The sequence below is a fragment of the Mustela erminea genome, chromosome 11, assembly GCF_009829155.1.
Source record: "Mustela erminea isolate mMusErm1 chromosome 11, mMusErm1.Pri, whole genome shotgun sequence".
NCBI classification, from domain to species: domain Eukaryota; kingdom Metazoa; phylum Chordata; class Mammalia; order Carnivora; family Mustelidae; genus Mustela; species Mustela erminea.
This window is the reverse complement of record NC_045624.1, coordinates 27,434,097-27,460,619: the sequence shown is the minus strand read 5'-3', so window position 1 is coordinate 27,460,619 and position 26,523 is coordinate 27,434,097. Positions and strand designations below refer to the sequence as shown.

At 38.3% G+C, this 26,523-nt stretch overlaps 1 protein-coding gene across 2 annotated transcripts in view; it reads right to left on the bottom strand.

Annotated features, from left to right (window-relative positions):
• The window catches only part of LOC116568657 (solute carrier family 13 member 1), a 323,245-nt gene that overhangs the window by 101,119 nt on the left and 195,603 nt on the right, over positions 1–26,523 (bottom strand). Inside the window, exon 1 of one of the 2 annotated variants that reach the window (XM_032304211.1) lies at positions 16,169–16,354. The exons of the other annotated variant lie outside the window; for it this stretch is intronic. Within the exon in view, the coding sequence (XP_032160102.1) occupies positions 16,169–16,270 (102 nt within the window). The 5' untranslated portion in view covers positions 16,271–16,354. Of the gene's footprint in view, positions 1–16,168; positions 16,355–26,523 lie in introns of those variants that run through there. 2 annotated transcript variants of the gene reach the window in all.

Here is a 26,523-nt window from a genome sequence, read left to right as displayed (position 1 = left end):
AGGACTAAGAAGTGCTGGCCAAGGATGTGGGGAAAAGGGGAACCCTCGTGCACTGTTGCTGGGAATGTAAACTGGGTATAGGCACAAAGGAAAACAGTGTGGAGGTCCTTCAAAAAATCAAAAATAGAACTACCATATGATTCAATAATTCCATCACTGGGCATTTATCTGAAGAATATGAAAACACTAATTTGAAAAGACACACGCACCCTTATGTTCATTGCAGCATTATTAGAATAGCCAAGGTATGGAAATAACCTAAGTGTCCACTGATGGATTAATGGATAAAGAAGATGTGGTATATATATGTAACATAGAAAAAGATGTCACACACACAGTGGACTACCTCTTAGCCATAAAAAAAAAGTAATAAAATGTTGTCATTTGTGGCAACATGAATGGCCCTTAAGGGCATTATGCTAAGTGAAATAAGTTACACAGAGAAAGAGAAATACTGCATGATTTTACTTATATTTTGACTCTAATAAACACATGAATTAACAAAATCAGACCAAGCCAAACTCAGAACAGATTGGCAGTTGCCAGAGGGGAAGGTGTTGAGGAAGGTAGACAAAATGGGTTGTTGAAGAGGTTAAAAAGGTACAAAATTCCAGTTATAGAATAAAGAAGTCATGAGGATGTATGTACAGCATGGTGACTACAGTCAATAATATTGCATTTCAGACTTGCAAGATGCTTAAAAGTTCTTAAAAGTTCCTATCATAAAAGAAATGGTAACTTGGGTTGCAGATGGTAACTAGACTTACTGTGGTGATCATTTCACAATGTATATAAATGTGGAATCATTATGTTTCATTATACCTGAAACTAACAGAACATTGGATATTGATTATATTCAATAAAAAGTGGCTGAAATGTATTATTATATTTGGCTTATATAAAAAATGTTGAAATGAAATCACCTGGAGTGTAATAAGTGATTGACAAAAGTTAGCATCTACTATATGGTTTTGTTTTGCTCTCACAAGGCTTAATCTCTGCAAAATCTGTGTTGCGTGTGAAAAATTTATAAAAACTGCTGTGTTTAATGAGGTATTTTATTTACAGTTCTCCCAGGGCAATAAAATTTCTAGCTCTGCTGCCCTCTGATTCCCCCACGTTAGGGTAAATACTCAGAGCTTGGTGTTTGGCCACCTAGTGTCCCTGCACTTTCAGTGGGAGGGTCTAAGAAATCCTTAATAAGCTAGGACTATGTTATGCCTTCACCATGTTATCTTTTCAGGAGATAGAATAAAGTTGCTTGGATGTTAACGGTTTTATAGACAGTCTGCCTCTATAACCTTGACAATAAAACAATGAAACATAGCCTGGCCTTAACTAAAAAACTTCCTAATTTGCTCTAGAGAGGATTTGTGAATACTTAGATTAATTAATTAATTTTAAAAGATCTTATTTATTTATTTTAGAGACAGAGAGAGTGTGAGCAGGGGGAGGGGCAGAGGGAGAAGGAGAGAATCTCCAACAGACTCTGCCCCAAGCACAGAGTTCAGTGTGGGGCTCAATCTCATGACCCTGAGATCATGACCTGAGCTGAAATCAAGAGTCAGATGCTCAACCAACAGAGGCACCCAGGCTCCCCAATACTAGCTTAATTTAAGATACCAATGCATAAGAACGACCAGGCCTGTGTTTTGGTGAGAACACATGAATACCACTTTGTTTTCTAATACTTGCAGGAATACAGATTTCAAAGATAAATGAACCCCATTACTTCCTTGCTCTTTTCCCCACAATCAGATCCTCTATCTATCCCTGTCATTTTCTCTCTCAGATCTGCCCCTCAGCCCCTACCCCCCTTCCTCCACTGCTGTCTAGGCTGTTCCACAACCACACCGTCTTCCAAGGAGCCACTTTGATTTCTGTCATTCCCTTGCATAAAGCCAGATTAAAGGACTAGTCACCCTGACAACTGTTTGGAGCACCAACCTATAAGGGACTGCTCAAAACAGAAAAATAAATCCAGTGCTAGCTAACATAACCCCTGTTTCATCTCAACATGGGCCTACTTCAAGCTAGAATATCATGGTCTACTCAGGAGTGGCAACTTTTGAAACACAATAAAAAGCAAAATTCAAGTGCTAAATTATTAATTTCCCTAACAACTTTCATATTTTTACTGCCCAGCCCTGACTTAAAATCAAGTCAGTGATTTTTAGGTGTTTATTGGAAATAATCCATAATCCTCATCTTGTATGCGATGCCACCTTCACTCTAACTGTAATAAGATTTACTGGACTTGCCCGAATACTTCCTGACATCATATCTCTAGTTCTAAAGAGCTCATTTATATGTCTTCTTGATGTTTGGGTTCTGATCCCTGCTCCTTATCATGCAACCTCTTTCTGAACTTTAATACATTATGTTCAGCCAAGTTGTCATACTGATAATTCCCCAGATGCCCTTAAGGGACAGTTTCTAACTGCCTCTAACTATAATCTGGACTCTGGACTTTGGACCCTTGGACTCTTTGACCCAGTCTGACTATTGAGACGAAGTAGCAAGCTGACGGTTACCAAGTCTAACAAGAACATACATTTTATTTGACTCATGATGATATGCAGGTGTGTGAGTTTCATTTGAATCATGATTTATATACCAACACATTTCATGTTAAAAATAAAATCTGAATTTCTGGATTTCCTTGAAAAACTAAGGAATTTGGTAATATTGGGATCATATTCTTCCATGTCAGCAATTATTCGGACTCAAAGAGAGCTTACCCTTTAAAGACAGATTTGTGATTTTCAGTTCTGCAGAGCACTACACCTTTTCACTTTATTCTCTTATCTGCTGTACCTTTGTTAGCATCTCAATAAAATCTCTGGTAATAAAAATGCTACCCAGACACGCTGCCTTGCAAATAAATCTTGTTTTACCATTCCAGAATCAACACTTGGACCATTTGTTTGAATTTCTCTGCCCGGCCCCCAGTGTGGTCCGTGGACCAGCAGTATCAGCATGACCCGAAAGCTTGTGAGAGATGCAGAAATCAGGCCTTTCCTGCATGCTGAATCAGAATCAGCATGTTCAGTTTCCCCAGGTGACTCTTACACAGGTTCAAGTTTGAGAAACACTGAGTTACTTCCTCTTCCAAACCTTCCCTTTATTCTCTAATTCTGGGTCCAACTTGGAAACTGGACACTTGCTTCCAGGTAATGTTCTGCCCAAGTTTCATCTCCAGATTCAGAACATATTTTATAAAGTTGCCCATCCTTCAGTGTTAAGGTTCAAATTTATGTCTTGTCTATGGAGCCTCCCCCAAACACTCACGTGCATTTTATATTTTTGCATATGAGTCCCAGGAGGTTGTAATTACAGCTGGCTAAGCCACCATATTTACATTGTTCCTAAGAGTTGCCTTCCCAGAATCTATGGGAAATGCCCCATTTTTCTTAACTTAATGAAAGCTTTAAGTCTAAAAAGGAGGAATACAGAATTATCCAGAGGGCTAGGGCTGGGTGGTAGGATGACAATCTGTCTCCATTTTCTTGGGATCGTGCTGGTTTACGCCTATTGCCTTTCTGATTAGGAGCACTTTCCATTCTCGTGTCCCTCATTTATAAATTACACAGCTATCCTGTTGATGGGTCCACCATCCCAGGAATATCTCCTTCCAATTCTTGTTTTCTATTATGTGATCTTTCTTGGTCAGGCTTGGAGCCATGGGCAAGAAAGTGTTCTTTTCCATCAATACCTTTCAGGTATTTAACAACAGAAGGTTAATCCAGATACAGTGTCAAGCATTTTCTTTTAAGAATCTAATATTGGGGCGCCTGGGTGGCTCAGTGGGTTAAGCCGCTGCCTTCGGCTCAGGTCATGATCTCAGGGTCCTGGGATCGAGCCCCACATCGGGCTCTCTGCTCAGCAGGGGGCCTGCTTCCCTTCCTCTCTCTCTGTGATCTCTTCCCTTCCTCTCTCCTACTGTGATCTCTCTCTGTCAAATTAATAAATAAAATCTTTAAAAAAAAAATCTAATATTAAAATATATAGAATTATTTTTTAAAACCAAAGATCTATGAACATTCTTATTAAGAAGAAGGAACAAAAGAGGAAAACATTTCATTGTTTTCTGTTATTCATATATATTTTATAAAACTGATATTAGGGTGAGTAATTTTTGGTGAACAGGCTCTTCTGATGAAGAAGAAAACTCAACAGTTGTGTGTGCTGCCACTGAAAGTGTGTCCTGGGTATCTGATTCACAGAACCGGCTCTGGGGTCGGGGAAAAATTCCTTCATTTTTTCAGTAAAAATCCAGAGACTAACCCATTATCTCTAACTATATCATCTTTGTCTCCTGTTGATCCCTTTAATTTTTTTTCTCTTCCCTCTCTCTACCTTATCACCAATCCCCCTACTCTTAAAGTAGAGCCACTCCCCCATTACCGCCACTAACCATCACAACCATGAGCAAACAATAAAGCAACAACAAAGGCTAGCAGTCAAGTCAGTTAGACTGTGGGTGAATTGTTTTCCCCCTCTCTTTCAATTCCTCTCAAGTCTAGTGGAAGTCGCTGTTATCTTTATTAAAATGAACTCTGCAACCATAACAATAATTTGAATGAAATTTTGTTCTAGAAATAGCAAAGCACATGAGTACATGAGTTCTTGAGCTGAATTAGAGGAACACAATAATGTCTACTTCTTTTTTGTTTGTTGTGATGGAAAATATAGAAAGAAAAAAGGTTGAAAATTCTGACCAAGACTGATTTTATAAAACAGATTTTTTTAAAAAATCATGATTTATTCCCAAAATACTACATGAAACAAAGGGTGCGGGGAGTTGAGAGGGCTTCCTCAAATAAAAATACCTCAAAATAAAAGCATAAAATTTTCTGTTCAAAAATTTATATATTCCCTACAATTTCCAAAAATTACATGGTAAGTTCAGCAAACAAACCACATGCAGCCAGACAGAGGCTATTGTGCAGAATACATATGTTGTAAATCCCATTATGTAGTATGAAGTATAATGTCCCTTAAGCAGGGTTTCCTGCTCTGTGTGTGTACACTGTGCCTCCCTGGCTCATTTAGGGCCACCTCCACCTTTTCTACTGTATGAAGATTCTCTCATACCACCAGAGAGATGAAGCTATCAAGTGCAGACTGGTTATCAATATGGATAGGAAATCCCTTTTTCTGACAATAGATATTGTATTAGAAACCTTCTAGCATGGAGCACCTGGGTGGCTCTGTGGGTTAAGCCTCTGCCTTCAACTCAGGTCATGATCTTAAGGTCCTGGGATTGAGCCCCACATCTGGCTCTCTGCTCAGCAGGGAGCCTGCTTCCCTTTCTTTCTTTGCCTGCCTCTCTGCCTCCTTGTGATCTCTCTCTCTCTGTCAAATAAATGAATAAAATATTTTTTTAAAAAAAGAAACCTTCTAGCAGTATATCTTTTTTTCCTTATTTTTTATTATGTTTATTTAGCCAACATATAGTACATCATTAGTTTTTGATACAGTGTTCAATGATTCATTAGTTGCATATAACATCCAGTACCCATCACAATATGTGCCTTCCTTAAAACCCATCACCTGGTTACCCCAGCCCTCCACCCTACTCTCTTCTGTAACCCTCATTTAGTTCCTGGAGTCCAGAGTCTCTCGTGGTTTGTCTTCCTCATGATTTTTTCCCCATTCAGTTTTCCCTCCTTTCCCCTGTGGTCCTCTACCCTAGTCCTTATGTTCCACATATGAGTGAAACCATACAATAATTGTCTTTCTCTGCTTGACTTATTTCACTTGGCATAATTTCCTCCAGTCCCAACCATTTGATGCAAAAGTTGGGTATTCATTCATTCTGATGGCTAAGTATATTCCATTGTATATATGTACCACATCTTCTTTCTTCACTCATCTGTTGAAGAGCATCTTGGCTCCTTCCACAGTTTGGCAACTGTGGACGTTGCTGCTAGAAACACTGAGGTACATGGGCCCCTTCTTTTCACTACATCTCTACCATTAATAAACAACATTTGGTTTTAAAATTAAATAAGGTTTACTGCATATATTATTTTTCAACTTATTTCTTCACTCATGTGAAGAATGATTTTTTACTCTATCATTTTACTTATGTATGTCAAATACATTCATGTTGATACATGTAGACCTATTGTTAATTCATTTTAAATGGACATGGCATTTCCTTTATGAATATATTACAATTCATTTGTCCATTTTTCTACTGAAGGCTCTTTCCCTTCAATTTTTCATTATTATTAAGCTATTAACATCTTTTTACCTACCTTTATGTAGATAGAGGAAAGAGATTTTCTAAGCTAGAGTATAAAAGTAGTAGTGAAATTTTGAATGAAAGAGGTGGAGTCTAACTGTAGTGGGTATTGCCAGTTGCTATCAAGACGGTTGTATCTGTTTATATCAGTACTAACAATGTGAGAAAGTTCCATTTTACCAACCATTAGTATATTGGGATAGTTTATTTGACAATCTGATGGTATGAGAAGTTCTTCTTAATTCAATTTGTATCAAATTGAATACCATTGAAGTATTTTTTCATGGTCACTGAACATAATTGTTTCTCTCCTACAATTACCTTATTTATAGCCTCTTACATTTTTCTGTTGCTTGTTTGCTTCTCTTTTTCATGAATTTGTGGTTATTTTTAGATTTTTAATATTTCTTTATAAGTTAAATATTTACAAATATTTTTCTTAATCTCTGGCTGATCTCTGCAATTTGCTTTATTCTATTTTTGGTTGAAAAGATTTTACTGCAGTTATTTTAAAATTCTTTGGTTTTTTTTGTTTGTTTGTTTTTACTACCTTGTATGAAAAATTCTTCCTGTATTATATACTTCCATGTTTTTTTCTAAAATTAAAAATTTTTAAGTGTAGGGCCTTGATTTATTTGTATAGGAAATTGATACCTTATTTTTCCTCAATGTGTAACCAGAATGCCCTGGCTTTTTAAATTGGATGGTCCATCTCCTCCCCACAATTCCTGTTGCTCTATATTTCCCATGCCAGTTTTTTTTGTTTTTTTGTTTTTTGTTTTTTGTTTTTTTACAAATGCAGGCACATGTGTTTCTGGGCTCTTTATTTTGTCCCTCAATCATGGTCACCTTTTAAAAATCACTTCTTGCAAAATTATTAAACCCTTTTAATTATTATAGCTTTTCAACAAATCCTGCAATCTGTAGCTCAAGTGTCTCAAACGTGCCTTGATTCTCTTATTGTTTTTATTCTATTTGGAGTGCTTTCATCTCTGTGTTGTTTCCATTTTCAGTCTTTCTTTCTTTTTTAGTATTATTAAACTTTTCTTTCTTTTTTAGAGTTAAATTTAATTAATTAACATATAGTGTATTATTAGTTTCAGAGGTAAAGTTCAGTGATTCATCAGTTTTTGTTTTTTTAAGTTTTTATTCATTTGTCAGAGAGAGAGGAGAAGCAGGGGGAGCGGCAGGCAGAGGGAGAAGCAGACTCTCCAGTCAGCCAGGAGTCTGATGCTGAACTCGATCCCAGGACTCTGGGATCATGACCTGAGCAGAAGGCAGACACTTAACCAACTGAGCCACCCAGGCACCCCACATCAGTCTTATATAATACCCAGTGCTCATTAATCACATGTCTTCCTTAATGTCCATCACCCAGTTACACCATCCCTATACCCATCTCCCCTGCAGCAACCCTGTTTGTTTCCTATGATTAAGAGTCTCTTATGGTTTGCCTCCTTCTCTGATTTTGTCTTGTTTTGTTTTTCCCTCCCTTCCCCTATTATCCTCTGTTTTGTTTCTTAAATTCCACAAATGAGTGAGAAATATGATAGTTGTCTTTCTCTGAGTGACTTATTTCACTTAGCATAATACCCTCTAGTTCCATCCAGGTTGTTGCAAAAGCAAGATTTCGTTTTTTTGATGGCTGAGATGTATTCCATTGTATGCAATGGAATTGTATGGATGTGTGTGTTTGTGTGTGTGTGTGTGTATGGCATCTTTCTTATCCATCTGTTGATGGACATGTGGGCTCTTTCCATAGTTTCACTATTCTCAGCCTTTCTTAATTATCTTCTTGCATGTTGAGATTGAGTGGTAGTTGTTTTATTTTTGTGTTTGTTCTTTCTGTATTCTTTATTCCTCATCTAGAAGCTTTACAGTTGCCTCCAGTAAGTCCCTAGCTTCCCATCTGGAATGTCTTATCTTGGCAGCCTGAGGTCCTGTCCTACTAGGACAGTGCAAATCCAATCATATAGCTGGATCCATCAGCTTGAGTCAGGTCCTGATGGAGAGGCTGGAAAGTGCCTATCTTGATGAATATTACCACAGACTGTTGTCTGTAGCTTTTTCTTTTTTCATAGCAAGAAAAGTACTCTCTGGCCCTTATTTGGGTCTTTGAATCTGACTGACCCCAGGAGAATTTTCAACCATAGGTTCTCACCTTCACTGCCCTTGTTTGCTTGTCTGACCCATTCTGGTCTACAGAAACATATATTTGCTTTGTGTTTAAAGTGGAGAATGGTTAGGGGAGAGGTGTCCTAATTGTTTGAACTTCATCTATACTGCTAATCATAAACCTTATAGATAGAAGAACTTATTTAAAAGGTGAAGAAATCTAACAAATAAGTAGACAAATCTGTTTTTCTGACTTATAAATATGTAAAAGGATGGGAAAATAACATTTATGAATGCCTACTACACACCAGATACAATACTTGGTGTTCTACATGACTTATCCTTTTTAGTCTACGCCAACATTCATCGAGGTGGGTATTGTAATTCCATGTTCAAGTAGGGATCGATGATCACATTGCGAGTATGTGGTAGAGCTCGCCTTCAATCCAAGCAAAAATGCCAAGAAAGCATATATTTTGTTATTTACTGCTCTATTCCCAGCACTTAAAGCAGCACCTGGCACGTAGTAAGCACTCAGTAACATTTGTTGAATAACTGTTTTTTTCTCACAGGTTTTCAGTGTTATTCCTACAGTTGTTTCTATTTATATGTCTTGATCCCTATATAAAAGTCTTAATCGCTATCCTAAACATAAAATTCTTCAGCATAGGAACCTCTTTTCTTTGCCTTGTTTTCTTTTCTGTTTTCTCTCCTACTTGCTGGTACTGGATATCTGAACCCTCACCCCAGTGGGTGAATGTCTCCCCAATTTTCCTGGAGCTCTCATCTCTGTTGCCAGTAAACAAGAATTGAAGCTAAAACTTTTCCTGCATCGATTCCTTCCTCACAGTTGACACTTTCATACTTCCCCAGGCCCCATTTAACAATAACACCGTCATATCTCGCCTTAACCACCTCAACCAAGTGCAGTCAGGGTACTTGCTGCAGAGGTAGGAAGGCAAATGAAGCTATGACTAGGCAATTTGGATAATAGCTTCTCCCCCACAAATTCCGACTGTCAAATTGTCTTGGGAAGTATGGCTGATTATATTTAAAAATCACCTTGGTTCTCTTTTAAATTATACCTCCAGATGGAATTGAAATAAAAATTAGGCTGTAAAATATAGTTTTTTTACCCCTTCCCTCCATTTTTTAATGACACTCTGACTGATATTAGGGAGTAATTTGGCTGATGAATTAGTACGCATGTGGGTATGATCTCTCAGCGCAGCTTGAGAAAAGCAAGACCAATCACAGACCTCACTCACTGCAATTGATTTTCTAAAGAGAACGCAGAGCAATTAAGAAAGGAGAAAAATCATGCATTTTAAATCTGGGTGCTACAAGAAAAACACTATTATTATTTGACAGAGCCTGTAAAGGGCTTTGCAGAGTTTGTGATACACCTACCCCTTCTGCTGCAGTGATTTCTCAAGACTCAATCCATATTAATTGCAAGGCTTAAAATGATTGGAAATATTCTCCTTTCAGAAGGGAAAGAGGAAGGAGGAGCTCAACTTACAAAGTCAAGGAAAAAAAACTAGTATTTCTCATTAGTTTTTAGCCCAAATGGATAGCAGGGAAAGGCAACTGGTGGAGCCACTATGCCAATTACCTGAGAACATTTAACTTCTTCTTTCCATTTAATCTCTGCAACTAATTAGCACACAGTGCTTTACCCCCTGTGCACACAGCAGAACTAGCAATGACCCCAGAGTTCACCTAGTTCTCCAACCTGAGAACATTAGAGGGTGATCAAAATGCAGTCTGTGGATTATCTGCTTCAGAAACATGAGGAGTCTGTTCAGTGTGCATGTTCTTGGGCTTCACCTTCAGAACTGGGGATTTTAAACAAGTAGCTCAGATGAATCTGGGGCAGCCAATCCACAGGTAACATTTAAAACTCTTGATAAGAGTCTTGTTCACCTTCCAGATGGGGAAATAGGCCAGGGGTAGCATGACAGCATCACTGAAGGAGTTTTTCCGAATATGCGAGAGAAATCGGGGCAGCTGAGGCTACGCTGTGGCTAAAAGTCCTCAAAATCTCAGCAGCTTAGACAACCGAAGTTTGGCTTGCTCCTACTATCTGTCCACCATGGGTCACAGCTACTCTGCAACCAAGCAGATGGAGGCTTCACCTCAACTTATGCTTTTGTAACCAAAAACCCAAAAACAATGGAGTAAGGCAAACTGAGCAAGCTTTTAAGGATCTGATATAAATACCATTAAAGAAACTGTGTCCTCAATGAGATTTGGAGTCAGATGGACTTGCATTTTTTTTTTAAGATTTTTAAAAGTTTTTTTATTTGACAGAGAGTGAGTCACAAGTAGGCAGAGAGGCAGGCAAAGGATGGTGGGGGAAGCAGGCTCCCCGCTGAGCAGACAGCCCCATGAGGGGCTCGATCCTAGGACCTTGAGACCACGACCTGAGCCAAAGGCAATGGTTTAACTCACTGTGCCATGCAGGCGCCCCTCAGATGGACTTGCATTTAAATCCTCTTACTTCCTGTATAGACTGTGTGATTGGGCAAATTGCTTAACCTCTTTCATTAAGTCTCTGTTTGTTCATCTGTAAGATGGGGATGATACTGAGTATTTCTAATGGTTGCTATAAAGCTAATAGTGGATATTCACATCCTTGTTGTTATCAAGCTAGGTATAAAAATGTACCATGGAAGGAAAAAAAGAGACATTCCTCTTACACCAGTGTTTCTGTTCTGTCCCTTTGCCACACTTGTCACTCTTTCTGAAGTTCTTTCCTTTCATCATCTTCTTTCTCCCACATCTGGCTTAAGCCCCCCACCCCCCTTCCTTCTGCCATGGGAAATCATGAATATATTATGAAGGAAGCCTAGGTAGAATATGACAGCTGCAGAAATACAGCTGGTCCTTAATGCTGTAGTTCCTCCCTCCCTAACCTGTGCTGTTCTGGCACACTATGCTCTGCTATGTTGACTCTCCCAATCTCTTTGCTCTTTAAGTCTTTCTTGGTGCAAAATATTGTGCAGAGAAACCCTGAAGTATCTGAGAGATAACTGAAATCTGGTTTTGGTTTTGCAACCAATCAACTAGGGCATGCTGCTCAATATCTGTGTGTCTATTTCCCTTCTCCTTATCTCAGAAAGGCATCTGGGTGGCTCAGTCAGTTAAGCAGGTTAAGTATGGGACTCTTACTTTCGGCTCAGGTCAAGATTTCAAGGTCATGAGATGGACTGGGTGTGGGGCTCTACTCTCAGGGCAGAGTCTGCTTCAGATTTTCTCTCCCTCTCCCTCTTCCTCCCCTTCTCCCCTCAGTTATGCTCACATGTGTGCTCTCTCTCTCTTTCTCAAATAAATAAATAAATAAAAGAAAATCTAAAACAAAAGGGGAGTTCTAATTAGAGATAAACTAGAAATAAGCTAGACAGAGTGAGATGTACCTGGAAGAAATACACTTACACAGAGGAAATATTATTGCTCAATTTTCTCCACTTATTGCTCCTTAAAAACACTCTGGCCTTCTTTTTGTCTCTTTGTTTTATTAACATAAATACAAAGAAAAGTCAAGAATTGGAAAAATGAGTAAGGAAATAGTACAGAGTAATGAGAAAAGTAAAAATTAACAAGATATTAGAAATAGTAATAAAAGAACAAAGTTGCACAGAGGCTATCACTGTAACTATGGCATGTGCCCTAGGCCAAGTTTAATTTTTTATCTGGGAATATTTAATAAATTTCCTCTCTGAGATAAGGAAATGAGAAAATTCAATATAATTATTAATTACATGTAAATATTTACATAAGTAGGAATTATGTCATAGGCTTGTTTTATTGATCACTAACTACTAATTGGAGAAAGACTAAGAATACCTCTTTGTTTATGTGACAGTTAAAAAGACAGCATTTCTAATGTTTCAGAGTAAAGCAATAATAAAAATAGTATTCCTTTAGTAAAGTGACATTTATCCCAATGTATTAGGAGTATACTTATTATAATACTGTGGAAACTATAAAGACACAGATATTCAGTTGTGGTTGAAATCACAGCTCTAGAGTCAGATGTTGATTGGAAACATCTATACAGCCACATTTTAGTAAGCTATTTGCTTTTTTCTGTCTCTATTTCTAATCTGAAAAATTGGACTAATAATTATACCTAATTCATAAAATTAAATTTGAGCTTCTGTTTGACATTTTCTTTGCTATAAAATTCCATAAAAACATTGAAAAACAGAGCCTTAAAATTTCTTCCAACTAGAAGATATTAAGATGCCAACCTGATGCTGTGGCTCTAGGTGAACATCTGGGCACAGCTGAGAAGGGAAGGGGCAGCATATCTTGACAAGCTGACATGACCTACTTGTATAGCTGGGACATTCAGCAAATCACATGTAAGACTGCTAATTCAGTCCTCACAGGCCTGTCCCCAGTGGTTAGAATCATTGCAGTGTTCTGCCTTGAAGACATTGAATAGCAGGAGGTCAACTGAGGAAATGGTTAAGATACACCTCATCTGTGGTTTGACCTGTCTAAAGTTTTTTCACAAAGAGAAATACCTGAGTTGTTGACAATGACTATCAAGCTACACTTTATATAGTGCTTCAAAATAGAGGGTAAATCTTCAAAGACACAGATATAGAAAAGAATAAAACATAACTGCTGTTGAAGCATGAATCTGGAGGGTGCCTGGATGGCTCAGTGGGTTAAAGCCTCTGCCTTCAGCTCGGGTCATGATCTCAGGGTTCTGGGATTGAGCCCCGCGTGGGGCTCTCTGCTCAGCAGCGAATCTGCTTCCTCCTCTCTTCCTCTCTGTCTGCCTCTCTGCCTACTTGTTATCTCTGTCTGTCAAATAAATAAATAAAATATTTAAGAAAAAAAAGCATGAATTTGGAGTTCTGCCAGAATCTGTGTTTAAATCCAGTTTCTGCAGCACCTATGTGATCTTTGTTGGGTCATATATCTTTGAGCATCAATTTTCTCAAATGTAAAATGCAAATGATGGAACATGTGTGATTGTCTTAATGGTTTATACTGAAGGTTAAGTAAGATCATTTGGATAAAGCAGCTGGCAGAACGCCTAGAAGTGAGGGTTTGCTCTGCAAAGGGAATCCCTTCTCCTTCACTTTGCATATCACATTGCAAACCACCGAGGGTTTCTCATCATTGATGTCACATTTCTGAACTGAGATGGAATTAAAGTAAGGGTTAAAGCCAGTCTATAGAAACAACTCAAAAATCAGTAGAAAAATGGGGAAAAAAGTCAATAATTCATTGTTCATTCTACATCATGTAGACTTACTGTGTTTTTATAAAGCAAAATTGATTTTTTGTTTTGTTTGAATTCTTTAGTTGTTCTATTACTGAGTGTTTAGAAGCATTGAGTTCTCCAGTTCAGTAACCTGAAAGTTACAATAGATTGATTTGGAACCATGTCAAAGTAGACTCTACCTCAAGTTCATACCCTCCAAAGGCCCGTATTCTTTGAAAAAAAAAAAAAAAGTTTTGCTTTCATTGTAAGCAAGAGTTAAAATAGTATTCTTTGAGTTTATTTAGCAGTTGATTGAATGATTAAATATGCATTTGAAGTAGCCAAAAATGAAATCATGTTATTGTACCAGGAAAAAACCCTTCAGATTAACATTGATTGAGTTTTAACAAATGAGTTGATTAGAGGAAAAGGAAAGAGCAACACAGTTCATCAAATGCAACTTGATGCCAGGTCCCTGGTTTCTCCACAGACCTAATGTACTCTTCTCATACCACCTTGGGGGGAAAAAAATCAATGACTGCATTTCTTAGCAAGAATATACTTTGTGATTAATGAATCATGCACTGAAACCACTGCTTTTTATTTATTTAGTTGTTCTTCCTTTCAAATAATTTATATTAACTTTCTCTGAAAATTATGGAACATAATCAAAGTGTCATGCAAGTGACATTAAAGTGTGCATCAAAGGAGCAACACAGATGATATGCAGTCAGAGCCTAGGTTTGTACTGACCAGTTTAATTTCTGATTTTCTCTGCCATAAATAAGAACTTATGCTGAAACTAACCCAGAAATATTAAAATATAGCAGAGTTCCAGGTAAGAACTAGGATGTACTCATAGTAGAATGGTAGAAATCAGCCAGGTCTAAGGAACCCACAGGAACAGGGGGTTGAAAGAGAAGGCCGTCATGCAGTAACAAGTCTCTGAAGGGGTTTTGGGTTGAGCACTCAGATTAGAGCCCTGTGTCTGTGACTCAAATTTGTCATCTAGTGGTCACCAGAGACTCTTGTAGGAGTCTTCCGAAGTAGCTGGAGGGGGAGGGGAAAGGAGGAGAGGAAAAGATTAATCACACAAAATTTGAAAAACAACACCAACCAAACCCAAACAATGGACTGTGCCTATTGTTTTCACTAGAAATTCTTTAAGGCTTTGAGGGTTCAGAACAATCTTTGACAACAAAAAGGATGGGGAGTCCTTTCCTTCCCCAACAGGGAATTGTGAAACATCAGTGTGAGGACAGCCCCAGTCAGGGAAGCTGCTAGAGCCGGATGGTTGGCCTTGGCAGCAGACAACCCATAGCCAGGGGCAGCAGAAGCCCATCCCTTCTCCAGCATTGCAGGTAGAGGAGACCTTGGTAGAATCAAAAAGGACTATTCATTAGCTCGCATGAATTTCTGTCAGAGGTTCCAAGAGTAGTGGCAGACTTTTGAGGATCCAGCATATCATAATTACTGTGATTCTATTTTAACTCAGACTGGTAAAACCTTGCTTTAATACTTGCTAGAAAAGAGCATCAGAAAGGCATCATGGGGTGGTGGGAATTGCACCAGGTGTGGGTCAACACATTTAGGGAGACTCTTGCGGCCCTACTTACTGTGTGCCAGCCACTGCTCCAAGAGGGTGTTTGATGAGTGCTTATGCACTTAATTCTCACAGCAAGTCTGTTAGTATCCCAATCTTACGCATGAGAAAATAGAACCATAGAGAAGTTCACTAATTTGCCCAACTCACTCAGCTTATAAGTGGAATACCTGGGACCTAAAGCAGAAAGCCTAACTCTAGTGGTCCTCTTACCAACATCAGGCCTGACATAAAGAAGGTGCTCATTAAATGTTTCCTGATTCAAATCATTTTAGCATGGGATTAAAAATGTCCTGGGTTTAATGTTCTGGACTTAGTAAACTGACTACACTTAAAAGCAAACAGAAAAATGCTTATAAGTATACCAAAATGAAATAAAATCTCAAATGATCAGAACACGGTGCAATAATTTTTAAAATTTCCTGATTAACCAAGGAAAATTACTTCATGCTTTCAATGTTTTCTCATCCCATAAGGAAAATATATTTCTAGGAGGCTTGGTGGCCCACACCAAGCCATGGAGCTGACAAGTAAATTAGTCTAAATTAGTCTGTGCTAGACGCTGGGTCTCCTGATTGTTTTTGTAGCTCTTCCCCCAGTAACATATTACTGCAAGCGCTTGGGAGAAGGGATTGTGCTAACCCGGTATCCTCCTTGGACACTGATTAACCAGAATTACAAGATCTCAAGGGTTGTACTTCTTTGGTCTTCCTCTCATCTAGTTGCCAGACAGAGAACAATTCTGACTGAATACATTATTTAATTATTCTAGTTAGTCATATTGAGAATCAACCAACATTAACCACTAAAAAGGAGAAAAAAGGACAAAACACAATGTATGACCATCCTGATTTCCAACTCAAAGTGGCACCCCCCACACATACGTCTGAACAAGGCAATTACATAAAAACAATAAAGAACAGCTAAATAAATCAGGAAACCCACCAGCCTATTCTCCAGGTTGACTTACCTTGGTGCGAACGATGATTGGCAATGGCAATAAAACCAAGATCGTGAAAACTACAAGGAGAAGCCGGCGATAAACTAAAATATAACTAAGGACTTTCATCATCCTGAGTCTTTGGAGACTTTGAAAGTATTCTCCTCAAAATAAGGCAGATGTTAAATAACCAATGTGGATTAATATTTCTCCAGCCCATCATCATCATTTACTGACCCAGACTGATCAACATGAGTTAAAATTAAATCTTGATTTTTATTGTTTTACTGTCACAATTACTGTGGAGAGATAAGCTCAAGAGTGTTTGCAAGAAATTACATGCCAATTGCTACTGTAGCTTTTGAAAGATACAACTGTTCTTTCCCTATTTAATTTGTTCACATTAACTAGAATATTGACTAGCCATATCTAGCAGAAAATTGTGAGGTTCATTGAGTTTGCCCACAGTGAGGCCCCTCTGCCCCTTCTGATGTCCCCTGACTTCTGGGCTCTACACTTCAGTGGTGCCTCAGGCAGTCTCTACTGGATGCCTCCAATGCCCTTCCTAAGAAAGTGCATTTTCAGTGTGTGAATTGAAATAGCAATTCCAATAGTAGGAATTTCAGTGTATGGACGCATGAAAGGTAAGGTACAGATGGATTCTTCTAGGTCTTCTCAGATAATGTGTTGAGGCAGCCCTCTATACCACCTACATGAAGGTTGGCTCAGAGAAGAGCCCCTGACCTCTCTCATTCAGGAATTCTCTGCACCCATTCAGAAGATAAATACTACTTCTGATGTCAAGCAGCATTTTTCTCCTCAGTACCACATTCAGTTGAAAATGGTTTATCTACTGTTTAAAAGCAAAGTTCTGTGTGTTTCTTGAACCCTATAGTTTATTTTGATAGAAAACCAAAAATTATCATAAAGCCTTATATGAGCGCTCTGCTGTTCCACTCTTTCAGGGCTGAGTTGATATTGTTGTGTTGATATTAACTAGATAATCAACAGGGAATCTGCACAGAGATGAGTCACTGGGGCCATCTAAGGGGTGAGTGTGTGTGTGTGGGTGTGCGTGTATCTGTGTGTAAGCACATGTGTGAAGATGGGTATGATTCTAACAGTGATATGGAGGATGTATTTTAATATTGCTCAGCAAAAGACTCTGGTTTGTTTCTCATTACTTCATAAATTAATAACCCAATATATTTCAACTAAACAACCACTAAGTACCTAGCCCTAGGTATAAACAGAACACATTTCTTTCTATAATTTATAGTCAATCTCTCTTGGTATAAATAACCTTACTTTGATGTGATCTATTGTTAGCATTTAGACCTTATTTCTAATTCCACACTAATGTAACTCTGCTTTCTTTTCCTATAAAAGAAGATAATTCTTTCACCAACACTCACTGTATTATTAATGTAGATGAGAAAGCATTTTTTTTTCTTCTAAATGTCTAAATTTCTAAAGATACATCACAGATAGTGACTCAGGAAAATCAGGAGAGTAAGCAAAAAGAAAAGTCTCCACACCAGAAAGGTACATTACATCTTGAATTTGTTAGGTCAAAAAAAAAAAGAGAGGGTAGGGGCACCTGGGTGGCTCGGTGGGTTAAGCCTCTGCCTTCGGCTCAGGTCATGATCTCAGGGTCCTGGAATCGAGCCCCGCATGGGGCTCTCTGCTCAGCAGGGAGCCTGCTTCCCCCTCTCTCTCTGCCTGTCTCTCTGCCTACTTGTGATCTCTCTCTCTCTGTCAAATAAATAAATAAAATATTTTAAAAAAAGGAGAGGGTAATTACAAATAATAGTAATGAATAGTGAGCAATAATAATAAAAAGTATTAAAAAACACATTAATACACTGTGATTACAAACAGGAAAGCTTAATATCATTAAGGTATGCTTCTCCCCAAACTTAATCTACAGTTTCAACACAATACCAGTTAATCCCAACAGGGGTGGGTGTGTGTGTGTGTTTTTGTAAGTTGACAAAGTGCTCCTAAAAAGTATGTGGAAGAGCAAAGGACCAAGAATGGTCCACACAACCTTGAAGAACAAAATCAGGACTTCCATTATCAGATTTCAAGACTTACTACAAAAAGTCACTAATTGGGGCATTTTGGTATTGGCCCAAAGAAAGACAAATAAACCAATGGAACAGAAGAGAGACTACAGAAACTGACCTACACATGCAGGCACCCATGCAATTCAGGCAAGAAATGATGATCTTCTCAAAAAACGGTACTGCAGTAATGGGATATCAATGTGGGGGGGAGAGAAGCAGTGACCTCCTACCTCATATTATACAAAAACTTTAATCTGAGATGGGAAATTATGAAAGCAAAAACACTAAGGCTTCTAGAAGAAAATGTACAAGAAGATCTTCATAACTTTGGTAAAAATTTCTGAAATTTGACCCAATGGGCACTAACTAAAAATATAAACCAGTGGTACATTGGACTTAATTAAATCAAGAATTTCTGTCCATCAGATGACTTCATTTAAAGAATGAAAAACACATCACAGAGTAGGAGGCAATATTTACAAGGTATGTGTCCAACAAAAGACCTGTGTCACAAATATTTACGGGATATCTACAAGTCAATCTTAAAAAGACAGAGTATGAGATTAAAGAAGTGGGGAAATGCCTTTAACAGACCTCTCCCAAAAGAGGATCTCAAGCCGGCCAATAAGCACATGGAAGTGTGTAGAATGTAATTACTTCTCAGGAATATAAAACTTCAAAGAGATACCGCAACACCTCCACCAGAAAGCCTAAAATGAAAAAGAATAAATCTGTCAAGGAAATATTGCTGAGGGTGTGGTACAACAGGAACTCTCATACTTTGCTAATGAGGGTGTAAGTGCACAACCTGAGTGGCCTGGTCAGTTAAGTGCTAGACTGTTGGTTTTGGCTCAGGTCATGATCTCAGGGTGGTGAGATGAAGCCTTGCATTGGTCTCCACACTCAGCTCAGAGTCTGCTTGAAGTTTCTCTCTCCCCCTCTGCCCCTTCCCTCTTAAATAGATAAATAAATATTTTCTGAAAACACACACACACATTAAATAAACAGAGTTACTCGAAACTGTTTCAGTAGTTCTTTCTTTCAACACCCTGTACAGTTCATTGCATGATTTTTTTTTTTTTTAAAGAAATTACTTCTGTTCTTAAATTTCGTTAGGCTGCCTGATGAGACCATTTGAGTCTCACTTTCTTATCTTAGAGGATTTTACTTTATGAGATGACACCCAAAATGAAAAGGCATTTGTGTGACATTTAACAGAAATGAGGAAACAGTGGCACTCAAAGCAGACAGAGACTAAAGGGAAAACTCTTGACATTTGTTGGTGCCTCCTTTCTTTGCTCTATTTTCATTGTTCTGGCACTTCTCTCACCAGAGTAGGCTTGCAGGACCCTCCTATTGTGGCCCGAGGCTCTAGCCAGCTCAGTCTTCTGTGGGTGCCCCACCTTTCCTTTATGTCCAGCCAATCTCCTGTTTCTCTGTCACATAGAACAGAGACCTGATAGGCTACTACCCACTAAGCATGAACGGCTGATATGAGCTGCATACCTCTCCAAGGTCACCAGAGAATGACACTCTCAATGGGAGATTTTGGGCCCCTTGGAAACATATCTTAGGGCATCCTTCAAATCACAGCATACTGTTAACCAGGTCTACAACTGTCAGAGTGCACCTCTTCTTAGTACAGAAAAACATAAATCTCTCTTAATATGTCACAGCTGTGCTATGTTTGACATATTTGACCTAAAATGAATTACACCAATGCACAATCATGGGTTAACTCACTTAAAACATGTCCTTTATAAATATAAAAGTGTTAGAAACATTAGTCACTCATTCGCAGTTATTCATGTGCCAGAAAGTTTACGCCACCACCACATTTAAACTTCAAAACCCAATACGAGGTATTGGTATTATAGGTATTATTATAATTACTTCTCTTCAATAGATTTGGAAACTACAATTCAAAGAGGCCAAGTAAAATGTCCCAGGTATTACATGATATAATAATAATGCAAACCCAGTTCTTTCTGGTTCTTTCTTTATTTCAAACTTGGTGGAGAATGTGTTGCTGATCTTGTTGGGCTGCTTTCTGTCCTGTCTTCTAACCCTCTCATTTTAACTGGACACTTCGCTGTGGCAATCTATGCCACATATTTCTGCTTTAAAGAGGAACCTTGGATTACAAAACCCTGAGCCATTCTCGGTAGTGGTGCTGTATTGTACAAAGCATGCTCTGTAATATTTCCTCTGATTTACTCGGAAATTAAGTACCTGGTCCATTAAACTTACAGGGGAACCATTTATGAACAAATATTTGGAACTCACCAAGTCCTAAGAGACTTTTGGAAGAAGATGTACATAGCATAAAACTATCCCACTTCTAAAATGGAAACTCTTGGACCAAGATTGGGGTTAATTCATTTTTGAAGTTATGTTATCTTTCTGGTTCCTAAGGCAATGTTTTCTTTTTTTTTTTTGTACTATGCCATATGTCTGCCATAATGACTATGAATATGACTCTAAACACTAAATCATCAAATCTAGAATTTTTATATACACACATGAATTGGTTGTCTTAGAAATTGAAGCTCTAGGGTTTGCTTTTTTATGTTCCTTGAGCCTTATGATTGAACATAATGTGAAATTTGGGTCCAAGCATAAGCATAAAGAAAAAGAAAGATTCCTTCTGTACGTACTCTGAGTACCTTCATAAAGAAGTTAGACTGTCCAGGTTAAGTCAATTGCGTAAACAATCAACATGAGGGGAGTGGAAACCAGCTTTTGTGTGGCTCTCCACATGCTTCTCTCAGCCTTATTTTCTGGATATCTCTTTCTTATGCCATGTTCGCTCCCAAATGTGTACTTTTCTTCCGGCCTTTCCCTCTTCCAAGAATATGCTTCCTTTCTCTATATTTAAATCCCACCCATCCTTGAAGTGTGACTTGTAGACTCATCTCAAATCTGCTGCCTTCTTTAGATCCATCCTGACAATTCCTGTCTTTCCAGACACCTACCCAAGAGTCTCACTGGGCCAAATACATCCAACTAATCTGGAGTGCTGGGTGAAGGTACAGAATCCCTGCCTTGTTGGGTCAAAAAAAGGCTTCATGCTTAGTTGGCTCCCTATATAGTTTTCATATATACTAATATTTAAGAATCATTGACTTGGTATTTGTAAGATACAGTCAGACTGGAGTAAACTGACTTACACTAATTACAATCTTAATAATACACGTCGATCTTAAATCTTCAGTAAGACTACAAACTCTCTGACTATAGGGGACATTATTTACTCCCTTTTATGTCCCTAACAAGGTGCTAGGGACAAGTGAACATTCTGTGAAAAATAACTCTAACTGATAGAGTAAGAAGGCCAAATTAAGGAGTCAACCTGATGAATCACAAAAGTCAGAAATAGGCACTTCTGTTCTCCAATTCAAGATCCGTGGTTCAGTTTGCTTTATAGCAGAGGCCACATATTTCTCCTGTATTTTCTAAGTACATATATTCAGTTCTAAAAAAAAAACCTACAAAGACCTTTCTCTAAACTTGTCTACAAATACATATAAATGGGAACCAATTAGCCTCATTGCTCATACAGAGTATGGTTGATAAGAGGAGCACTGGGTGAACTGATGAACTACTGAACACTACATCCAGAACTGATGATGTACTATGTGTTGGCTAAAAGAATTTAAATTTGAAAAAAAATAAGAGCTGTTCTTCAATAGAGTATTAGGTTTGCAGAGAGATGTGGCTTGTTTAATGGGGGAATATTTGCTCCATTGCAAATGTGCCCATAAATATTCACATAAGAAAGTGTGTATATTCAGTATATACTTTGACTAGGATAAAAAGTTGGAATGCTTTTTACTGTGTGTTCCTATTTTTATTTTTGAATTTTTTGAGTCCAAAGGGCATGGCATTTTAGTCAATTACTATTGTTGAGGCCACCGGGTCAAACACTAGAGGTCAGATTTTTCTCCACACATTCATTTATTTCTAAGCTTCGGCAAGTCCCTAATTCTGACACTCACTCATGCTGCATCTCCATTTATATATTCTGGTTATGTTATAAATTCCATAACTTCTAGACACTGCACTGTGAAGGGTTTACTCTCTGAGTGCTGAATGTGAGCTGTGCCCCCAAATCTTGTTAGACACTATGAAAACTCAAATAATTTTTTCCCTCCTAACTAGCCCTAGTGGTCAGTTTCCTCAGTAATTTTCAATATTTTTTATTTCCTCTGGCCCACTTTTCCATTCTTTAAGATGAGTTCTCTTGATGAAAGTGAAACATACAGACGATGTATATAGTAAAATTTCCAGGCCCACACCAATGAACTGTATCAGGTTTAAATTTTGTTTCCTTATATAAAGGATTAAGTGATTATGAGGGAAGGAAAATCTTCTCTGGAGATTCTATGTTCCTCCACAATTCCTAAACACCTAAATTCGTCCACTGATTATTAACCACAACTTCAGTAATCATTCCTCCAATGCCCTGAAGTAAACGGCTGACTGAACAGGGAAGATTGAACTGTGTCATATGAGGGGAGGACCTGAACTCCCACAAACTGAGAAGCAAAGCACATTCCAAAAGGGGACCTACAGCCCAGACACAACTGGTCACACCCTCGACTGGGGTGGGAGGAATGTTTCCTTTTGGCGGAGGCTGACCATATCTTTATCTTGGGCTCTCTGGGAGATGAAAGAGACACATTTGAGAGTAGAGGGAGGAAGAGGAAATGTGGAGAAGATACGAAGAGGAGAAAGGACATTCTGGAATACTTGGTGTACCATTAGAAAAGAAAGGTGAATTGTCTAGAACTCTGTTTACTTCTGCTCCCTGCCCATCTCTCGCTCCCCTGCCCAACCACCTTACGTTAGCAGTCATGTTCCAGCCATCTGCATACGAGACAGTGTTGTCATCCTCGTGATGACCCATAGGGTATTCAGACGTGAACCCAGGACTCCTGGAGGCAGCAGGTATTGCTAGGGTCTGGATGGAAGAGCAGACCAGAGTTTAAGGAGTTCTAGTTAAAGAGATGATTGCTTTTGATCGATTCTAGGAATCCCAGCAATGGAAGCTGAGGAGCCACAGAAACAGACCACATGATCCCAGCTGATCCCAGAGTTCAGTCCTTTTGTAAAGTCAGGATTTCATATGGTTCAAAGCAGGCAGTCAGAAACTGCTTTGGGGCATTGTCACGGAGATCACTTTAAAGAAACCAGGGAGGTAAAAATTTTGCCCTCGTAATCTCAGTTCTGCTATGGATTCACTATGGCTTATAGCCATTATGTCTGTTTTCTCTCTCTGAAAAAACATTGGTATTTCTCCTGCCATTTCACCACCAAAAATATTGCCCATTTGAGCTTGGAACATCTCCTGTCCTTGATGACAGTGAAGAGAGAAAGGGTTCATATAGTTCCTAACAGTGATTCATTTTAAGTGTAGTAAGTGGCATTGACATAATCCAGCTTACTGTCAAGCTGACCCATCTTCCTTGGAAGTTATTTTGTACCTAAGTGTAGAATATTTCACAATATGTCATTAACATGAACACAGGAAGTTAGCCAGACTGCCCTCTTGCAGTAATTTTCTGTTGGCATAGCTACAGCATGCTCTGTTCTTCACCACATGGCTTTTATTATTTGGGTTTGGCAGCTTTTGGTTCAAAATGGTCGCTTATAGAGGAAATTCATTGTTTATAAGAAGTTAATGTGTGCCTTGTGACAACTTAAGACCTTATAAAAAAACATACCAACATTTATTCTGACAAGTTATTTATGCTTACATTTTCATCCGTTTTCTTTAACTACTGATTCACAGGGGTACATTTTCAGAACAGTATTTTCTTCTTGATTTATATGATTGTGCAGTTAAACTATATTAATTTACAGACCATGAGGACACAGCTTAATTTATACTTTTGGCCTGGATAAACATGATATAAAATGGCAGTGGTGAGTAGTTTAAATTCTGGAAGATTTTAAAAGAAATGAGGCTAATAAAATGGATCCTTCTAAGTGAGGCATTGATGCGAATAAGATACGGTACCTCCACAAGAGAGCTAACCATCAAATGGGGAAGATGCCATGCACGTGACCAAGAACTTCTCATGGCTTAGAGCATAAGACACGAGCTGTGGGAGGGGAACTAATTCTAAGGCTCTGTTATCTTTCACAACAATCTCCATGTTCATAATCCCTAAAATAACTAATTAGAAATTCTTACAACAGGAGTCTTGACCTAATGTGGTTTTCCTCACAGTATCTCTGGTTTGGGAAAGTTGTTTAGGCCCCTGTGATACATTAGTGCTGAAAACACTATTTGTTTGGTTTTTTAGCCCTTTCTCTTTTTTTCCTAATTTAGGTATGTATGTATGTAATCTCTATGTCCAAAGTGGGGCTCAAACTCACAACCCTGAAGCAAGAGTCACAAGCTCCTCTGACTGAGCCAGCCAGGCACCCCTAACCCCTTCTTGAGGGGCTCTAAACATGGATAAGTCATCGCTCATTCCATATTTAAATAACCCCTCACTTCTCTGTTGGATTTTTTCCCCCTGAGATTTTCCTGAGATTAAGCCAAAATCTGTCTTCCTGTACCTTTCATCTACTTTTTAAATTTGCTTTTTGGGATTGTTGGGCTGGAGTTGGGGAGGTGGAAATCTGCTACTCTTGCAAATGACAGCCTTTATATTTTTGAAGTCTTCCTTTGTCCATTTGCTTCTACTGTTCCTCAGGTCTCAAACTTTAAGTCTTTCCACTATCCTGGGCACTCATCTCAGATTAAAACATGGACTAGTTTTTTCTCTCTCCCTGACTGACAGAGGTACTGAACTCTATTACCTGCAGCTCTACTGCAGACGCTGTTGGGCAGAGAGGAGCAGTTCTCATGTGGTTCTTACAGAAATGCAAGCTGCCCTGCAGAGTTTGTTTTGCATTGCCCTATTTCATTGCTGAAACATGTTGAGCTTACTATCCAATGAATGTTCAAAATACTTTTCAATGAGCTATAGCTTAGGAACCCCTATGTTGTCACACTAAAAAACATGGAAAATTTTCCCTATGAATTTCTGTCTTGTTAGATTTTTTACACATTTTGATTTGCCATGATTTCTGTCATTCATCACATACATGCTACATGCATATTTAATGACAGTACCCTCCATATTTTTATCTAAAATTATTGATAGTATATTCAACAGATTCCTTTCTCCAGATACTAAGTTGACATTCTTGCATTAGAAAGCAGGTCTTGGATACTCATTTACTCAGGTCAACTGAACTGTCTTCTTTTAATAGACATGTACTTCTAGTAATGGACACAGTCCATTCTAGAACCTTGCCCAAGACTGACATCTCACTAACTGGTGTACACTTAATAGCAACGTCTTTTGCCTTGTTGACAATCAGGATGGTATTGTCCTGTCTCCTATCTTTAAGCACAAATCCACAGTTCTTTAAAGTATTTTGAAATCTACTTTTTCCAGAAGTTTCTGTTACACATCTCATTATGTCTACCCTCTACTCCTTGGCTAGCATAAATGCCAAAAAGGACATAAACCATTTTTTCTAAGGCATAAATTACTCTCAGCTTCACTAAACAGTTCTTCCTCTATACTTTGAAATATGCTTTTGTCTGGATAAGAAGTATTAGTAATTATTCTTATTATATCATGGTTTTCTTCAAAGAAAGAAGGACTATCCATCTAATTACTCAAATATTAGAAATGTTCATATTTTCTAGAAAAGAAATGTTATAAGTATTAAATATGTGTGAATGTATATGATTCTATAAACTCCAAGAGATCCTATGTGGAATTAGTACAAAATAAGCAGTGTTAGAAACCACTAGCATTTTTCCTCTTGGCTACTCCTTCCTTTCTTTTCTCTTATCAGGATGTTATCTCCCAGGCTCACCATCAGCCACCTGGGGATCTTGGCAGAGGCCCCCGGAGAAGGAGAGGGTCAGGAATGGGAAGGACCGAGGTTAAGAGAGCGAATGGATCTCAGACCTTCCCCTCAGGGGAAGGAGGCATCACCTAAAATTATAAAGACCCGAGCAGGTACCTCAAAAAGTTAAAAATAGAAATACTATATAATCCAGTAATTCTACTACTTGTTATTTACCCAAAGAAAATGTGAACACTAATTTGAAAAGATAGTATGTACCCCATGTTTATTATAGCATTATTTACAATAATCAACATATGGCAGCAATCTAAATTTTCATTATACACACACACACATACATATATATATACCATATATACATATACATATATTTACAATGGACTATTACTCAACCATGAAAAAAGAATGAGATCTTACCATTTGCAACAACATGGA